This window comes from Botryllus schlosseri, chromosome 16, assembly GCF_051294905.1.
Source record: "Botryllus schlosseri isolate E-star chromosome 16, Bs_hap1, whole genome shotgun sequence".
NCBI classification, from domain to species: domain Eukaryota; kingdom Metazoa; phylum Chordata; class Ascidiacea; order Stolidobranchia; family Styelidae; genus Botryllus; species Botryllus schlosseri.
In genome coordinates this window covers 1,448,688-1,465,988 of record NC_137251.1, presented here as the reverse complement: position 1 = coordinate 1,465,988, position 17,301 = coordinate 1,448,688, and the positions used below count along the sequence as shown (strand labels likewise).

Below are 17,301 nucleotides of genomic sequence, written 5' to 3'. Positions count from 1 at the left end.
ACAAGTGAAAACGAGCGATTATCCGGAGGTACAGAACTTCAATATACAATCGAATAATATATTGACATTTGACAACAAAATAAACCGAATATTTTCGGATCACATTCATTACGAGTAATCATTAGCAACTAGTAGAGATTTCAAAAGAACTTTGGTATTATTTCTATATGAATACATTATTCAATTGCATATACAAATGTTAAGGAACTTTACGGAACAGGCATGTCATATAACATGGTTGAGATATATAGACGAAGTTATTTCTAATTGAATAGTACTTTCATATTGAAATGAACCCGAATATTTTCGGCTGACACTCGTCAGGGGTAATCGTCAGCAACTAGTAGAGAATTGAAAAGAACATTGTATATCAACAATCGTATCACAATAGTTATTTCTATTGAATCATAACAAGCGAAATTATACATTTAGACGATATGTGAACATATATTAGAAAAATAACTGTTTAGCATCCCAATTCGCAATGTATATATTCGGTCAGCAGTCAATTTAGTGCAACGTAACACTGGTAACAGGTACTTTGACATGAAAGTCACTAAATTGACAGTAAACTGAAAAAGTAAAACATTGATGCAATAATTCACCATGGTTGGAACATTGTAAGTAACCAAAAGAATAAAATAGCTGCTCGTCTTCCGGATTTCTTCTTTGGATGCCCTAATATAATATACGTTCTTCAAACACCAGTTACCAATTACTAACTGAAGTGTGAATGTAAATTACTAACTGAAGTGTGAATGTAGACATCTTCTCATCACTCATCTTACTTCCGCAATTAGATACCCGAATCTAATCTGTCTGAACTGTAGCACAACGGTTAGTATATATGCGATCAGTTCCCAGGCGGATGCGCATTTAAAACACTGCAAGCTGAAACACGCCTGTATGAAATCGGTGTCCTGTGCTCACACAATTCTTCATTTTTCATTAAATTACTCCAACTTGGAGAATCATCGCTGCTCACCTACGAGAGTGGAATTGATGGTAACGTCATGCACCACTTTCTGTTTGATTACTCAATTATTCTATGTCATGCGCAATTAATTGCCAAAAACAACCATTGTTTCCAGTCTGGCTCATCTGCATGTTATATTAGGCAAAACATACCGAGATTCCCAGAGTGGAATCGGTGGCAACTGCACGTGCAACGACACGCGAGCATTTATATCTGACCACACCGATTAATGAATTATGCTGACGTCACAAAGCGATACTAGAGTCCAGATCCAGAATAAAGCGCTTGCGCTTTACAACGAACGCAAGCAACTGTGGCATTTGCGTAACAGCAAATATACAGCGTACCCGCCGTACCCCTAGTCCGAGGTATGCCAGGTTATTTTAGCACATTGTGTCGTTTAATAAGTAATTCAGTATCGAATCAGAGCGAAAAATGTTTCCGTCACTCGGATGAAATTTTCCAATCACAAGAGAAATCCGTCTGTCACGCACAACATGTTGTCGAGAACAACCACCGTTTACGGTCTGGTGAGATTCAAGTAAGGTAGCAATTCCTAAAAAATCAACTTCATCTTACATATCAATTTGAATTTCCATTTCGGTTATCATACAACTATACCCTGTGTTGTGTATAACTTGTTTATGTGTTAAGGGACATGGTCTGGATAAGACAAAATGATAACTGAAATCAAGTAGTCTGTGAGCTGACACACAATCCAATGATGACACACTTGTCACAGTGTGATCTAAAATTTTGCTCAATTCAGTACTGACCAAAACCTGCTCTGACACTCGATTATTACTCCATAATTACTTGACCAAGAAAGGGACAAGTTTGTTTTCAGTAAGGATTTTTATTCACATTGATCAAATACGCAGAAGCTTATTTCAATGGAATAAATCTGGAGGAGTGGGTGGCACCAATACCAGGCCTGCCGTGCTTGACCGGTTTGTAAGTGATGCTAAATTCGCCCAAATAGTGACCGATCATCTCGGGTTTGATTTCAACTTGATTGAAGGTTTTACCGTTGTACACGCCAATCACGTTTCCGACCATTTCCGGCTCGATCACCTTGTTGCGAAGATGGGTCTTCACAACTTCGGGTTTTTCCATGGGGGGAGCTTCTTTCTTGGCTTTGCGAAGCTTCTTCATAAGTCTGCAATGCTTGGCTTTTTCGCCGCGCACAAAAGACCGCCGGATTCGGCAATTGTACATCTCCAGCATTTGCTCACGGGACATGTCCAAGAGTTGATCCAAGTCCACGCCGCGGTAGGTGTATTTACGGAAGGTTCTTCTCTTCTTAACTTCTTGATCAGCCATTATAATGTTCTAATTTACTCAGCATACAAGTAAACTCAAACCACACTTCACGGAGACCACAGCACAAAAGGACGGGAAATATCGCATGCGCTGTGACCACTAGAGCATGTAGTCGATTTACGTCATCACTGCATTCCATCGAGGATTCATTTTTGTATAATTTTAATTTACTTCAGTTCAGTTTATTATTAAAATTTTAATCCTAACCCTAATCAATACACCACAACATTGGGATACATGAAAAGACTGGAAGATGTCGAAACGACTTGGAGTGGTCTTAGAAATCAGACACCCACCTGGGACCGAGGCGATGTAAAGAAAAGACAATATACACACTGAATAAAAAGTAGGCCTAATAGAAGTGAGCATAAAAGGACAAGGACAAGCTATCAAAACGCGGTGACATGTGACGAAAGGCGAGGGCGATACTCGATATATCAGATCATGGTCCAGAATCTCGAGTGCTGAATAGTAATACTATATTCTAAACCAGGGCTGGCCAACCTTTTCAGCCAAAGGGCCACATTCGATTGACGATATGTTAAGCGGGCCACTTTCCGCGCGAAGCGCGAAAACTTTTTGAAGTTCACAGGTCAATAATATTGTCACCTGACTATATTGCGGGCCTGCTGTATATCGCTGGGCTCAGTTTGCAAGGACTGGGCCATCGGCGTCTGGACATATCGATATCGGAAGTTTCGACCAACATACGTCAATCATTTTGTGCCTAGATAGGTTTCATGGTCGACGGTCTTTCTGCGAGTGCAAACGCAAAGTCGCATATGTCGAACGTCACTCTGTCTCGTAATCGTGAATATAGTTAGATTCAATCTGATACATTATGCGCTCTTCTATTTTCACAAAGGGGCAACAATATTAAAAGCAAGATATCAAGTGACAACATGTTGCGCGAAGCGTGTAGAAAGTATTTACTTTTGATAAATCTATCGCAAATTATTCTGCTTCATTGTAGTGTACGAAGATCTACCAACTGGTTCATAGATCTGCTAATGCGTGGGAACTTATTTTTTAGTCATCACATCTCAAGTGCTGCCTGGTTCGCCTCACAAGTTCACAATCTGTGCAATCCATTTTTGATAACATTAGAAATTTCGGAATTTACCTCGCGGGCCACTCAAAACCTTCTCGCGGGCCACATGTGGCCCGCGGGCCGCGGGTTGGCCGGCCCTGTTCTAAACGTTCAAGACAAACGATAACAGCTATATTCTGTGAAGTGGTCTAGCTTCGACTGTCATTTACACACTTTTTCGTTCTAAATCTAAGCTTGGAAAAGTTTGCAATAAATTATTATTATTATTATTATTGCCAATAATGCATAAAACATCCTATCGCAGGGATATGGCCGCATTGAAGACGTGAGGACATGGACAACTGGACATCGAACCAGCTGTTATTGTCATGATGGAGCCAATACTCAATATTATAGTTGGCCCTCTAGTTTACCGGACACTTGCCATCTTTTTGTCACCTGTCCATTTATATTATCTTCTTTTACTCTTCATTCAGTGTACAGTACATGTACATTGTTCATGCCTCCTTTTTTTACATATAGTCTCTGAGGCCAGGTGGGTGTCTGATTTCGAAGACTACTCCAAGTCGTTTCGACACCTTCCTATCTTTCATTGTATTGCAGTCTTGTGGTGTATTGAAATGCTGAGATTACTAGCGATAAATTGAATTGAGTGTTCTGGTGCCGAAATGCAAATAAAGAAAAATAGTCATTTCGCATGAGGTACAATTTACGGCAGTTAGGTGGCAGGCTTCATCCAGTTTATTCATTTAAGAAAGAAAACGCACAGTAACTTTCTGTTTACTTTCTATAGTAACAGCAATGATATATTATAGCCTATATATATCATTGGTAACTAAACAAATGTAATAAGTACAGTGAAGAATAGTAAAATATGATACTGAATTCTTAATATGAGATCATTAGTCGGTACTCTCTATGCTCCACTGATATATATATATATCGGCTTTCAATTAAATAAAAGGGCAAAAGAAAACAGGAAACAAAAGAACATCAAGATATCAGTTTTGGGCTCTTATCAAGCGCCTCCAGCGTGGGCGGTCGTGGGCGTTTTCGAGCGATAGCCCGCGTTGCGCTAGCTCGGTCTCTATTGTTGAGCGCCATGTGGTTCTATTCCAGCCACCTCTGCGCCATGGCTCTGTCGGAATGTGGTTGATGATGGCGGCGGCTGGTTGATCGTCTTGATGCCGCACTAGATGACCGATTAAGCGTAAGCGTCGTTCAGCAGCCAGCAAACGGCATGGGACTGTTTTTGTGAGTCTGCGCAGAGCATTGGTGGATATGTGCTCCGGGTGGTGGATGCCGAGTGCGTAGCGGAGGAGTGCATCGTAGTTGGCGTTGAGTGTCTTAGCCAGCTTTTCTGTCAGCGTGAGTGCTTCTATTCCGTAAAGAAGAACCTGCTCGACAGTGGCACGGAAAATGCGGGTCTTGAGTTGGGGTGAGGCACTTGAGTGGAAGAGGCAATGTATAGCCGTCTTGCCGCGCCCCAGGCCTTTGCTCGCCTCGCCTCGCTCCACTGATAAGGTATTCCAATTGCTCTTTTAAATTCGCTTTCCTTATATATTCGCCCTCCAACGAGTCTTTGTCTTTTTTTACAGACGACATAGCGGTGAATGAATAATCCAGATAAATCTCCAACACTTCCACTATACATCCTCTATACTTCCACACTCCGAGACGGAAACACAGTACAGCCAAAAATTAAACCAAGGTCTGCCTCGATCATCGATGACGGCGAAGAGAGAGAGAGAGAGAGACAGACAGACAGAGATTTATTGGTTCATCCGAACGTATATTACATTACATTACCGTATGAAATTAATAACAAAGAAACCTAACGGTGTGGGACATGGTGTGATGGATATGACACCATGTGTCAGGGGCGGGCAGCATACGGCCCGCGGGCTGGATCCGACCCGCAGATAGTTTCGATCTACCCTGAAAGTTAAATTCTAATATGAAAATATTGACAAATTTTATGCGTCACAGAAGGAATCCAAGTTTGCCAACCTGAGAACGATGGTCATGAAACTATACTTGTTCTGTTCGGGTCTACATACATTTGCGAACAAACATTTTCGACCATGAACATAAACAAGACAATGGTGCTTTCCAATATATCTGATTTTCACGTGAAGCCAGAGATCAAACAACTTGTTCAAAACTTTCATCGGCCACATATGTCTGATTGACTTCAACAGCTGTTGAAATACATTAGGTTAATAAATTCACTCAATACTGTTTTTGGTCACTATGCTTTAACTAGGGATAGTGTGAACCCCTGAAAGGTTCAGGTTCGTCTGAACGCGAACCTTTTTGAAAGGTCTTGTGTGAACGCGAACGTGAATCTCTTGACGTCACGTGACGTCATATTGCTAATTCCAACCCTACATTTCAGTGAAGTGATAGCCTATATTAATGTACGGACTCGATACCTAGCGACGACTCGGGCCACAAAATGCCACAATGCTGAAGTATAGGCCTACCTATTGACGTTTTAAACGTCGCCAAATACATCAACTGGGGCAAACAAATAATATAATAATCCCATAAAATCCATATCTTTCGTCGCTTTGCCAACAATTTCAACGTGGACTTGCAAGTGAATATAAGCTTATGCCTTAACGGTCTAGGACAGACCGGACAATGTATTCGGCGTCTGAGTATTGCTACGTTGATATTGAGCAGAATGTAAAAGGGGTTTCTATATTTGCTACCAATATTACCCCTCTACAAGTTATACAGCAGTAGCCAACACCCCAATCGCACGGATTTGGTTCTTATGGTACAATAAACATATGAGGTCAAGATTGACCCCGTACGCCTGCTACATTTTACATCAGACAACGATATGAATTTCATTGATTGGTTGAATTGAATAAGCATCATTCGCTGGCTACATGTAGTGAATTTCGCTCTTTATGTTGTGTGATTGTGGGTCAAGCTCACAGCAGAGAGTCGCTAAATATTCACAAACGGAAAGCTGGATATTTCGACCAAACTTTTGTAACATAACAAGATAAATGTTAGAGATTGTCAAGGTGCATGCTCGTTCAGTGTTGCCAGCGCCATGCATAGAGTGGTCCGCAATTTGCAATGCAATAAATTGCAACCAAAGATGTTATAATTAAGTGAAAATTGTAATATATGAAAAAACTTCACAGTGCAGAACCTACCAAGGTTCGTTTGTGAACTTGAACCTCTAAATTATGGGAATTTGGTTGTGATTGCTTGCGATACAGATCGGAATTTAATCCAATATAATGCAAACAGCAATATAGGTGCAGTGGTTACATGTTTTCTAATACTACTCCAAGGCATATCATAACAACCACATATAATGACTCGAGTCGCAATTCAGTGAATCGACTTGACTCGGTGTGGTGAATTGAAAATGACTCGACTGGACTCGAGTGAAAATTATAAAATTCGAATTGATTTGTGACTCGATCGGAACCTATGCTTAATGACAATTTTTATAAAATTAATACACCACAAGATTACAATATAATGAAAAAGAAGGGTGCCGAAACGACTTAGTCTTTTAATCAGACTCCCACCTTGGCCTATAATAGCACGTAAATAAGAAGCATGCACATTGCACACTGGAATTATGAAAGAATAACATAAAAGTAAGCAACATAAATGAATGCTGCATGTGTCGGTATATACAGGCTAGGCGAGATCGATATGTCAGGTTGTGGTCTGGAAATCTTGAGGGCTAACTAGTATTAGGCTTACCATATTTTGGAAATCCAAAAAGAGGACACTTTTTCAGAAATTTGCAACTTGCAAAACCGGAGTAAAATTCTCAAAAACCGGTTAATTTTTCCCACTTTGTGATCGGTTTAATAAAAAAAACGGTCATAACTTCTGCTCAGAGCTCAAAATAACGTTTTTTACTCCACATTGCCAGGTGGATGACTAAAAAAACTTCTGTGCTAATTTGCGGCATATCACTCGCGTATGGTAAGCCTAACTAGTATTGATTCAGTGAATTTACTTGTATTTGTATCCCGACTTGAATCTGGACGGCCGGCGAGATGCTGTTCCACACTATACACTCTTTAGGTCCGACATATTCTACTTTAAAGAGCGATGCGTTTTCTTGCATTCCGTACAACACTGATAATACTCCAAGTCGTCGGAAAGAATAAAATTATTAATAGCAAATTCAACTATCAATAAACCCTCCAGTTGTGATGTACTTTCATCAAGTCCGACAATGCACTCGATACAATAAACCAGTGGTCGTTCCAAACTGCATAGGGCAACTCATGGCCATGGGTCGATGCTCCACCTATATAATTCTGTGCTATGAAATATGAACAATCATACGCTATTTATACAGGCCGGGCAATCGAAATAGCGAAGACCGCGTGGCCGTGGTATTTTATGTTTTCGCTTATAAATAGGCTACCTAGCCTAGACGGTAGACATACAGGTTTTAAACAAAGTGTTTTAAACAAAGTGTTTTAAACAACCGTTTGTGGTAAATGCAACCTTAGTTATAATGTAACAATGGTATCTGTATCTGTATCTGCACTCTGAATTACATACCCTAAGCATTGAGTCGGCCGTGCCGCTGGTCCAGGTCCATGTCGATGTCGATATTGAAGGTGTTGCGCACCGTGATGACTCTTGGAACTTGGTATATGTCGTAATGGTGAACAGTGCTGCGCAAAGTTTGAAGATTGTTGTAGGGTAGGGTTACCATATTTTTGTAATACAAATTCCGGACGCTCTTGAGCGCCCACTAGAGGATTTCAAAATGAGGTAGATCAATATGACGTCACACCAGCAAAGCTTTGTCTATCGACTAGAGGTGGTCATGATCCGGTACATGAGTATGTGGTTGTGTGTTATAAGTTGTAACCAGGGCTGAAGCCAATTTTTTTCAGCCCCATACCGCCCAAATAAACACTGATCTTGAGCCCACCGTAGGGTAATCGATGCAACTTCTGGGGGCTTACTATATGCATCTGGTTTCTATATGCATCTGGTCTTTAAATGATTTCAATGAATATGTCAATAATATTGATTCTTCCATATATTATTATATAATTTGCTCCTCTCTCCGCCCACATGATCAGAGTTAGCAATAGAGCTGGCGGAGCATGATGACTTCTAAAATGCAAGGAGCGTAATTGTACAATGTACATCGTCAGGTCATGACCAAACGGCTGAAACCGACTTTATGAATATATGGTTATCTTGTAATTGCGATAACAACGTGACTTATTTCTGTAACTGAATGTTATTTTTATTTATTTGTCGATCGCAGTTTGCGAGGGTATAGTAGTCCCCATATGACATGACGCCCTATTTCTTGTCGCTTCATTTTTCTATACTATCTTCTTTACTTTCATTCAGTGTGCATGCCTCCTTTTTACATCGCCTAGGCCAATGTGGGTGTCCGATTCCATAGACAACTCCTAGTCGCTTCGACATCTTCCTTTCTTTTCATTGTATCGCATTTTTTGTGGTGTATTGAACTGATAAAATTGCTAATAAACCAATGATGATGATATTAAAACCAATAAATGGGATACTAAATCGCGCGCAGCGCGAAGAAAAATTTCATGTAGCTTACATGTGTCCAAAAATAATATCGTTTCTGTTGATTTAGGAAAAAATTATGAGCTTACTTCAAAATTCCGGACATTTAGGCATATTTTAGAAATTCCTCCCGGACGCAGTTTTAACAGTAAAATTCCGGACATGTCCGGGAAATTCCGGACGTATGGCAACCCTATTGTAGGGTAGTATAATTTAGTTTCCGAAATCGGAGATTAGCTGGTCCAGATCGCAAACAGATTTTACGCAAAAGCCGGCATTGGTCTGTATTGATTTTGACGATGTTTCATACCGATGTCAGATGGGATTTGTCACGGTATGTTTCAAGGCTCCCGTCCACCATTTTGTAACCGCGATCATATTCTTCCACATAGGAAAAACAACATTGAATATATTCTAATATTCTGATATTCTAATAAAAACTGCCTTGTTTGACCAGATGCATAAATATTACAAAAAATACTGAAGACTACATGTCAACATCAATCAGATTGGAACGCAGCATTTTCTTGTGTTCATGGTCGATTTTTTTACATGCGAATGTATTTAGACAAGTAAATTCAGGGTCACTTATCTCAGGTCGGCAAATTTCAACTTATATAGATCGTGATAGGCTGAGCTGAATCACAGCAAACGCGCCCCTGTTCGCGCATGTGCTGGTAGGCCTGTATATGCAGTATGCACTATGCAGCATACAAACGGTTCATGTAGGCTACAATAAATGGAGGCTTCGACTCTTCTGAAATAGGACGAAGATTCTTAAATTAATATTTCATAGGAGATTATATTCAATAACTCCAACGACGCCATCATCGTTAATCTTTGTCGAATCAAGATATTATCGAATCCGATGGCGATTTCGGCTTTGCAGATTCGGTGGTGATTATTGCTTCCTTTACTTAGCCGTTTAGGTGTAGGTAGCCAAATACGCTAAGTACATTATCGGAGGCTAAATCCGGGAAGTCACGTGAATTAGTAGTTGGATCATCGCTGTAACAGTGTCAAGTAAAACTGTCGGAAGCGGTAATGCTGAATATGCGTTAATACTCATTGGACGCGGCCAGTATTATAAGTAGACGGTCAAGTTCAGAGTTAGACAATGGACAATTGGACATGCAACTGGAAGATTTTCAGCTTGAGCAAATTATATTAGAACTAGAATTATAGCTACAGAGTCCTTTTTCTCGAATTTGATTAAAATTAGGATTACAGAATTCACGAAAACTTGGAAATTGTATTGAAATTCAGAATTCAAAATGCAATAAACGTAAAGGCCGGTTCGTACCAAATCTGATTTCATGCTCATTAACATGATAATGTCCAATGTATATACATCGAGGTCGGCTCGTTTTGCGCTATAGCCCATGGTTCTCCTGTAGCATTTTCAGGAAAACCAGAAATTAGACTAGAATTAAAATGAGAGCATAGAAACATTTCGCAAATTAGATTACAACTAGATTTTACTGGCCATTCGCTTTAATTAGTCTACAGACATCTACAACTAAAGCTGTCGAACTCAACTGTTCAAGTCCGGTATAGTGATCAAGCAATGATTGCTAACTGTAAGACACAGCATTCGCTTGTTTAAAGCTCATACTCATTGAACATGACTTTACTGGAATGAGGCCGACGGCATGCGCGAAGTTCGGCAGGCAGGAGCAGCATAGGAAGTCAGATTCAGCCACATTGTTGCATTTTTTCAACTCAAAACTGTCACTTGGTGGTGATGGCAAAGTGTAGAAAAATTAGAAAGAGCTTGATTGACTGAAAATTTATCTGAGAACATTTTGCTTAACTTCAGTTGCCGGTTCTACGAGCTTATGCTATCGACTTCATACCGGCATTGGCAAATTATGTTTATATCAATATCTGGAAAAGATGAAGCGGATTTTACATACCCGGCAAAGAACAAAATGAAGGTTGTTAAGATTGTCCAGGAAGTAGAAAACGAGGAAGGCAAACCCGTCAGAAGTTTGGAGGTGTTAATTGTATTTTCTTAATCCAGTGAAAACAATGTTGCTCATTAACTGATGCTTTTAACAACATAACGCAAAAGCTTTGTATTAAAGTTACATATTATATACCTTGACTAGTGTGACTTTAAAAAAACTTCGTTCTATTTTGATTTGGTCTTTATCTCATACTTTCAATTTGCATATTCAAATTTTAGTTCCAGAACTATCACAGGTTGGTTATTTTTGCTGTTAACATAATACGGATTTGTCGTGGAAAGAAGACACGCTCAAGTATGTAAATAAAGTGGTGCGGTTTCCGCTACATGACGCTGCGGCGCTTTTGGTGTGGGCGGAGAAAGGTTGCTGTTTGTTTTGTTAGTTTTCTCTCTTGTTGGTTCCATCCACCGTTGATCAAGCGCATCGATCACGTGCTCTTTTGGTCTTTATTATCATCGTCGCCTTTTTTACCGAGGTTACGAACACCGTCGTATAATCGCCGCATTTCGCCAGTCGTCTCCGTCGGCGAAGCGCTTTTGATCATTTCGATTGGGATCGAAAATGATCGCGCGCAGTCAAATAGGCGTATGGAGCTCGTTCGTATAGCTAGCATCGGAAAGAAGCAGATTTAATAGTAATTGTTGTTCGCGCAGAATTCTCAGTGAATAATTTACATATATGATACTTCTCTTCAATTTGGCATCTTCCGGAAATGAAGTTAACGTTTTATGTGGCTAATATTCCATCTCTTAATACTGACAGACTAGAACTTGCAAGTAGCGACTGGCATTGGAAAGAATAGTGAACGTTTAAGACGAATAGAAAGGGTTATAATACTAATATCGCTTATACTTAAGAGCATAAATCAATTGAAGAGTTTCTTGAAGGTATAGGACTTAAAGATACAATTAAATAGCATATTCATATTGAAATAAACCCGAGCATTTTCGGCTGACAATCGTCAGTTGCTGACGATTACACCAGACGAGTGTCGGCTTATAAAATTCGGGTATATTTCAATGCGAATACAGTTATATAAATCAATTAAGTGGTAGCATATCTGTAATTTAGTCGCGGAATTTTACCACCTTGGAAGCTAAGCGTTGCGACACATCGCTTTGAAGATGACCGTCGTCTTGATAATATGGGACAGTTTCCTGTCTTACTAATGTCGCGCGCCGCGGTGAGAAAATCTTGAGCAACTGCCTTCGAGAGGATTAATGACCGGGAGGCATAAGTCCCGTCGCGGCGAGTAGCAGCTTTTTTCATGCCTGTCTTACGGTTACCTCCAACTGAGTATTAATTGCCGGCTTTTTATTTGTTTCAATGGATACTGTGACACATGGCGCGGCCGTATGAGTGTCACGCCGGGCAGGCCATTCTGTAGCCGACGTTCATGCGAAATAGTAGCTCTAAGCGGATAGCTACTGAATAAGGATGATTAATGTATGTCACTATGCGAGGTATAGGTCAAATGTGTATCCCTTTTCAGACATCCGCCTGTAGTTACCCTGATCGCAGGAAAGCTAGTTGTCTATGTTACGTCACAGACATGCAACAGCTGATGGAAATATTCTTTTCAGCAGGGTTGCCAGATTGGCCCTTTCGGGGCCAAATTCGTGAAATTTGGCCCTTTTTAGAGACAGTTGGCCCCAAAATAATAATTTGGCCCCTTGGCCCTTTATTTTCAATTTTTGGCCCTTTTTGGAAGCAGTTGAGACATAACGTCAAACTAACTATTAAAATAAATCTGTCTCGCAAATTGGGCTGACAATGTTTATGCCAATGTCAAAGATTCGAGTGGAAACACTGTAGAAGATTTGGATTTGTTTTTGTAGAATGTAGACTGTGTTGGAATTGTAAATACAGATTTGTGAACAGGTGGACGAAAAAGCAGCGAACATGGCTGGAAGCTATGTAGCAGAAAAAGTCTGAAGAAGAGCACCCTTATAGTACTTAATTATTGATAAAAATTTCAAAGAAAAAAATCAACATAACCGTAGAGTTTTTGGGTGTAAAACCTAAAAATTCGGTAGATAAGTTGGATAAGTTTCAAATGTAAAGAAACTATTCTCTCGATGTTTAATTAAAATTCATAAAATTTAATCACTCTCATATTATAGCACAAAAAGTTTTATTTTACGATTTTATATTCAGTCGGAAAAGGCCTGAAATAATGAAGAAGTTATTGTAGTTGGATCCAGTATAGTTGCAGGTAGTGGATTTGGTGTCCTACAACAGTATCAACAATATAAAACTGGAATTTCAGGTGTCTATGGGTAATGTTGCAGCGCTATTGACGTTATTGAACAATTTGGCCCTTTTATTGGCCAATTTGGCCCCTTTTACGGCGCTGTTTGGCCCTTTTTCGCAGAAGATGTCTGGCAACCCTGCTTTTCAGGAATAGTTAATCTTGTCGTAGTCGTAATACGTTTCGCAGTATTTTAAAGTACGATTTCTACTCGGGCAGCATTTGTAGGTCGGTATACTTGTTATGGGGCGATAACTGGTTGTAAAGAACAGTAAACGAGGCGCGTACTTCTGCTGTTATTGGATACGTATCTACTGAAAGCCGTGAAGATGCCACAGTTGAATTCTGACGAAGCGGCCACTGACGAGCCCACCGCGTACAGCATTGAAGAGTGCGAGGACGATCGCTGGAATGAGAATTTGAACGACATAAAAGGGGATTTGGTTCAAGACATTGATAAGGATCCAAGAGGGGTGAGTGATTCTTGTCACATTTCTCAAGTTTCTCGGTGCTGTGCAATAATTCTAAGATAGAAGCAAGTGTGTTCAGACTGGTACACAATACTGGATTTTTAAAATGCGTAACTAAAACTAGACCTACAACTACTCACTTTCCAAAATTCGCAGCCAGAACTATGTTATATTTCTAAGGTAGAACCAATTATGCCTTCCGTCCAGACATTCACAAACTACTGGATTTTCAAACTGCGTAACTAGAACTAGTCTATAGCCTATAACTACTTACTCTTCCAAAATTTGCAACTATCACTATAACTAGAACTACTAACCTTTAGAAATTTGCAACAATAACTACAACTAGAACTTCTCGCTTCTCAGAATTCGCAAAGTTCTATAACTACTCTAAAATCGATTAGTTAATTGACCGCGAACTACCTATTGGTAGTTTGTACAAGTCTGGTTCTGTCTTCTGTTAGCATACCATTGGAAATGGAGGATGTAGTACATTTCAATGGTCATCGTCTGTGTCAAAAATGGAAGCTTAGTCATCATTAATTTATTCTCATCTATGACTTTGCACTTTTTTGCTTGAACTGGGAGTCCTGGTTGTCGCGAAGCGTTCTGATTTACAGTGAAAATTAGGTTGTTTCTTGTGCTCTACAATCTCAAGATTAGCTGTAAACTTTGTGTAGTTTAACGCTGGAACATCGTCATGCTTGTGTAGATCGCTTTCCTATTAATTATTAATCTACTTTTCCGGATGCGGCTGGCTAGCCATTTTGTGACTAACCTTTATCGCTCGATAAGTTGGGAACTTGATTAGCAATATCTTTGGCGTGCCGGTGTAAATGAATTTGTTTTTACCAAGACAGTTTCCTGTGGTTCTCTAAACGTTTGCAAATCTGCGTACCAGTAATTCAGGTCTGCGATTTATTGTGAATTATTATTGAATTTCTGATAAATTCTATCAGATGTGAAAATACTATGACAATGACAAATAGTTAGTTTTAATTTATCAGAAGGGTATAGCCTACAGTATTGGTTCTCAATCGCCGGTCCGTGTTAATATGTTAAAATTGTGATTCTCAATTCCACAATGCAGGAAGTTGGACCATTGTCTGTTAATTAGAAAAAATAAAACATCAAAGTTTGAAACGTATTTTTTGCATGATTATGCAATACAGAGTAACCTGCAACTCTGTTTGGAAAGCTACAGAGACATAGGCCTATAGCCTAACAAACTTTGTTGAATTCGGACAGTATCATTAAGGAATACTCGGCACTAAAACAGAGGCTATACCAAACAGCTAAGTCGCATTTATTTCACAGGATACCGAATAACACTATCAAATTAATGGTATTTACCATAGCTTCTCAAGCCTTGCCTTGCAGAAACTTCAATATGTTCCCGTAAAAATATCGAATCTAAAGAAGGAAGCAGTAAATGAACTTACCAATATATCACATTTGGGTTGCATATATTTGTTGTAATGAAATTTAGGGTGGGTTTTGATTTTTGAAGGCTCACTGGTGTGCAACATTTGTTTTGAAGTTTTGCGGGTCCGCGAGGTCAAAATGGTTGAGAACCACTAGCCTACAGAATAAAACAAACCGTAGAATGTGATGCTATTATTATGAGAGTTTGAATCGAATAAATATCTGCAGTAAACCTATCAATATCAGTGAAAATTTCTGCAGTATGCTAGTAGCTATGATGTGAACAGAATTCGATTTTACAAAAAACTAGATGAGATAATTATTGTGTTGTTACAAGATCGTGAAAGTCGCTATAGGTACTAATTCATATAATCCTTGACAATCTAGCCTACACAGGAAATTATTCCGTGACTTATTGGTGTCAAGTCACTTCCTGTATTAACCCTCAAACCCTCAGATTTGTCTAAAAATAGATTACAAGCCTATTACTTCTTGATATTACACTTAAAATGCATTAATACCTTTTGATAATGAAGTCTTTAAACCAAACTGTGTTTTGTGCAGAGGCTAACTCCCACATACTAGAAATGATACGTTTTATGATACAGTTGCATACAGTGAGAAATAACATTATTACGCCTAGAAGCATGTGCTGGTAAATATTGCCAAGAACTTACATATATACAATCTTTTTGATTTGTCTCGGTGTCAAGATATCTACAATGCAATGATCAAAATTTTAATTTTATCTTGGGAGGGTGATGGTTCTTGCTCGAAGTCAATATTGGGTATTTTGGTAGCAATGACAGTATCAATGACGTAAAATTCATTGTACGGTGACTGGTCAATCACTGTAGACCTATTCGTGGAGCAAAGTGTTCAGAATGCTGCAATTAGTACACACGCACGTTCAAGTTGTTTTTATTGGATTTTAACACCAAACCCTTATGAAACGTTGTGTTCATAAGAACGGCATTTCAAGTATTGGTGGAGGCAAAAGTGGCATGAATAGCAAAGCAATATAAACATTGAGAAACCATTTATTAAGCGCACTAATCTACATTCATTCAAATATAAAGTCACCTATGTGCTCTGCATTGATATCTCGACCTCTTCTTGGCTGTAAACTATTTTAACACTGTCTGAGAGTGCATTGTCACACTGTAAAATTGGGTCATTAAGAGAATGATACCATGGAGTACATTTCTGGCACAGGTTAGTGAGGAGGAATCTCCATTATGTAACAGTCTTGCTTTGATACAAAGCTAGCTTGATACTACATCCGCTGCCTTGTATAAATTGTAATTTCTATAAGGAGCTACTAATGGTACTATTTGCTGTGTGAGTGGTGTGTTTAATGTGTGATGATAACTGCGATTGGTGTTTCATAAGTGTCGTTTGGAAAATGATTTCCACTGTTTCAAAAGCGATATCGCTATTGCCGCATTCTTATTGTAGGCCTACATTCTAGTTTATCCAAGCTTCTGACTATCACAAGTGAAGAAATCTTATTTTGAGTATAGATATAAGGTCAAGAAATGACGGTTGAAGCTCATAAACCGAATTTAGTCATAAAATTCATATTACCTACATGATTAAAATTATGTAAATTAAATCATCTTGATTCCTATACTGTTGTGTTTTAGTAATAATGTTTCTAAGGACAATGTAATTTTATAGAAAAAAAGCAAAATACTGTTGTTTTGCATGTATCAGTGAGAAAGATGTCAAAATCTTGAATTGGGCTAATCGTGTGGTGTCACGTTTTCAAGAATATATTACTATTTCTTGATCAATGTACATTTTCCTTAGTGTTTGGGAGTTAAAAATGAACCACATGATAAATTGAGTCTTTGGACATATGAGCAATTGAGCATCCAACAATTGAGCATGTTTGCTAAAGTTAGGTTTTGGGTTGGGTTTACGGTAAATTTAGACATTCAGTAGCCACATGCTCGATTGTCGTTTTTCACTGTTCGTATGCCCAAATTTTGGAAAACCGATTAAATTCATCTTGTACTCTAGTATGGTGGTTTACAGAAATACAGTAGATTATTCGGAGACTGAATTTGTATTTTCAATTGTGTTTATAAAGCACAGGTAGGCCCATAAATCTATCATTACTGGCGGGGATACTGGCCTGGTAATTTTTTATGCATGTTTTCAGTGAACAAGTATCAGTCTACCATTGGTCTGAAATGTGTACTGTTTACGTTACATGGAGCATAAACCTAACCCCATCCATTACATTGACTTTGCAAGCAAACTGCCAATGC

The 17,301-nt window shown here is 39.0% G+C and overlaps 3 protein-coding genes across 8 annotated transcripts in view; 2 read left to right on the top strand and 1 right to left on the bottom strand.

Moving 5' to 3' along the window:
- The window catches only part of LOC145459003 (glutamine--fructose-6-phosphate aminotransferase [isomerizing] 2-like), a 97,953-nt gene that overhangs the window by 8,828 nt on the left and 71,824 nt on the right, over positions 1-17,301 (top strand). The window lies entirely within an intron of this gene.
- LOC145459007 (small ribosomal subunit protein uS19-like) lies at positions 1,813-2,386 on the bottom strand. The gene has a single exon (XM_080337531.1). It carries the CDS (start codon positions 2,297-2,299, stop codon positions 1,862-1,864), a length of 438 nt encoding a protein of 145 aa, XP_080193657.1. The 5' UTR covers positions 2,300-2,386; the 3' UTR covers positions 1,813-1,861.
- LOC145459004 (transcription factor 7-like 2) overlaps positions 13,287-17,301 on the top strand; it is a 45,375-nt gene continuing 41,360 nt past the window's right edge. For 2 of the 4 annotated variants that reach the window (XM_080337526.1, XM_080337525.1), the window contains exon 1: positions 13,287-13,603. In XM_080337526.1, the coding sequence (XP_080193652.1) occupies positions 13,460-13,603 (144 nt within the window). In that variant the 5' untranslated portion in view covers positions 13,287-13,459. The remainder of the gene's footprint in view (positions 13,604-17,301) is intronic. The other 2 variants (XM_080337528.1, XM_080337527.1) reach the window with 2 other exon arrangements.

Coding starts and splice junctions, on each gene's coding strand:
- LOC145459007 (XM_080337531.1), bottom strand. CDS start 2,299: ATGGCTGATCAAGAAGTTAAGAAGAGAAGAACCTTCCGTAAATACACC.